The 2,329-nt window shown below is 67.3% G+C and overlaps 2 protein-coding genes across 3 annotated transcripts in view; both read right to left on the reverse strand.

Annotated features, from left to right (window-relative positions):
• Window positions 1–2,329, reverse strand: part of DNAJC5 (DnaJ (Hsp40) homolog, subfamily C, member 5) — a 1,035,873-nt gene that overhangs the window by 698,061 nt on the left and 335,483 nt on the right. The gene's annotated exons all lie outside the window — the stretch shown is intronic.
• Window positions 1–2,329, reverse strand: part of COL20A1 (collagen, type XX, alpha 1) — a 38,245-nt gene that overhangs the window by 15,394 nt on the left and 20,522 nt on the right. For both annotated transcript variants that reach the window (XM_011934442.1, XM_011934443.1), the window contains 3 exons: window positions 1,436–1,584; window positions 1,128–1,257; window positions 26–61 (listed from right to left, as the gene is read on the reverse strand). In XM_011934442.1, coding sequence (XP_011789832.1) covers window positions 26–61; window positions 1,128–1,257; window positions 1,436–1,584 — 315 coding nt within the window. The remainder of the gene's footprint in view (window positions 1–25; window positions 62–1,127; window positions 1,258–1,435; window positions 1,585–2,329) is intronic.

Raw genomic sequence — 2,329 nt, forward strand, 5'->3', positions numbered from 1 at the left:
GGCGGGGAGGGCGCGCAGGACCCACCTGGGAGGGAGCTGTCAGGGCGGAGGGCTGGGCAGGCTGCTGAGAGGAGACGGGGTCAGTGTGAGTGGAAGCGGCCCGGCCCCCCGTGCCTGACAGACCACTGGGGAAGGGCCGCTTCGTGGATGATGCCCCAGCCTGAGCTCCATCTGCACAGGTGGGACTGGGCTGTGTCCCATCTGCCACTCGCAAGACCAGTGGTCCCACGCTTCCCAGAAGAGCAAGGGAACAGGGACGGTCCCTGCCCCTCTGGATCTCACTGAGAGAAGCAGCTGCCCCCACTGTCCCCACAGAAGACAGCCCAGTGGGCCCAGGGTCGTACCAGGCATCCCACTGGGTGTGATACCCTTAGAGGGTACTGGTCACCCAGGTGTGCCCTGAGCTGGCAAGGCCAGGGAGATGCCTGGCGTGTGGGCAGGCTGGGGGCACGCGTGTCCTGGGGGCAGGGAGATGCCTGGCGTGCGGGCAGGCTGGGGGCACGTGTGTCCTGGGGGCCTCGGGACACGGGCTTGCGCTATGGCAGGTGCTCAGAACCCTTCATGGGCAGAGAAGGCAGGAAGAAGCACCCCCGACAGGAGAAGCCGCTCTCCCCTCCCATGGGAAGGCCGCCTTGCCAGGGCAGCTGTCCAAGCAGTGAGGACCGCGACCCCAAGGGCGTGCAAGCCAAGGCTGGAAGACCCCACAACGGGGAGGTTCCCCCAGAGGGAAGCTGGTAGGTCGAGCTGAATGCCTCTGAGAGCCCTTGCCCTGCACCTGTGGTTCTCCAGGAAACCAGCAAGAGACAAAAAACCAGCAACAGTGGCTCCCACCGTGGAAGACCCCAGGCAACTGTGACCACGTCCTCGTCCCTGGAGAATCCAGGCAGGGCCAGCCTGGGACCAGGCATCTCCAGCCCCCTGGGACCCCTGCCTGCCTGTGATCCCTGGGGTCAACTGGGTCTGGGGTCAACTGGGTCTGGGGCTGGATGAGTCTGGAGCTGGCAGGGTCTGGGGTTGGATGAGTCTGGAGCGGGCAGGGTCTGGCGTCTAGGGCCCGGCTGCGGCTGGGAGCTAGGGCCTGCCAGAGTCTGGGTCTACCTGGGTCTGGGGTCTTGGTGCCCACTCACCTGTCTGGCCTGTGGCAGACACAGCCTCGCTCCTGCCTGCTGCGTAGACAGCTGAGACCAGGACCCTGTACTTGGTGGCTGCCTGCAGGTCGGGGAGTGTCACGTGGCTCCTGGGTCCTGGCACGGAGACCTAGGGGAAGGGAGGGCACCTGGTCCCACTTCCTGGGCAACTCTGTCCACGTGGCTCAGCTGCCTCCCTGTGCCCCGTCCCGCCATGGCAGAGCTGCCGCCCTCTGCAGACAGCGTGGCCATGCCCCTTCCAGGAGGCTCCATGAGGTGGGGCAGCCTCAGGCTCTACCAAGACTCACGGATTTCTCAGGTCCTGAGCCAGAGGCAGGTGCGTAGGTGAGCCGGTAGTGGAGCACGCGGCCACGTGGGGGTGTCCAGCTGACCTGCAGGCTGTCGGGGGTCTCCGAGGCCAGGGCCAGGTTGGAGGGGGGGCTCCTGTTCACTGTGGCTGGCCGAGAGCACGGGCTGTGTGGGGCTCAGGCCCCTCCAGAAAGGAGGCACCCGGTGGCCACAGGACCAGCCGCCCAGCCCCTACCTGCTCTGTGTAATGCCCCCACCACACCAAGCCACACCCCTGCCACACCCCACACCACACCCCTGGCACACCCACACCGCGCCCCTGCCACAGCCCGCACTGCGCCACCAGCCATGCCACACCGCCCCCTTGCCACAGCCCACACCACGTCCCTGCCACAGCCCACACCACACCCCTGGCACATCCACACTTGTGCCCCTGCCATGGCCCACACTGCGCCACCTGCCACGGCCCACACTACGCCACCTGCCACCGCCTACACTGCACTGCCACGCCACAACACGCCCCTGCCACAGCCCACACCTCACCCCACCACGGCTGACACTGCGTCCCAGCCACAGCCCACGCCGGGCCCCTGCCACACCCACATCACACCACCTGCCAGGGCCCCCACCATACCCCCAACCTGGGCTGCTGCCTGGGCTGCCCCGTGAGACACTACATGGTTTATGCACCCGCCCTGCGAGACACTCCGTGACGTGGTTTGTGCACTCGGCCACTGGGGGAACACCTATCCCCACGTGGGCTGACTCCAGTGACCAGGCCAGCGGTCAGGGGCTCCAGGGCCGGCCTGCCAGCAGTTCTGGGAGCCTGGGGTCCTGGGCCTGTGGAGCGGGTGAGTCGGGGTCCCCTTGGGCCATCCCTGCCCAACACCCAG

The sequence above is a fragment of the Colobus angolensis genome, unplaced genomic scaffold (genome assembly GCF_000951035.1).
Source record: "Colobus angolensis palliatus isolate OR3802 unplaced genomic scaffold, Cang.pa_1.0 Scaffold136, whole genome shotgun sequence".
Taxonomy (NCBI): Eukaryota; Metazoa; Chordata; class Mammalia; order Primates; family Cercopithecidae; genus Colobus; species Colobus angolensis.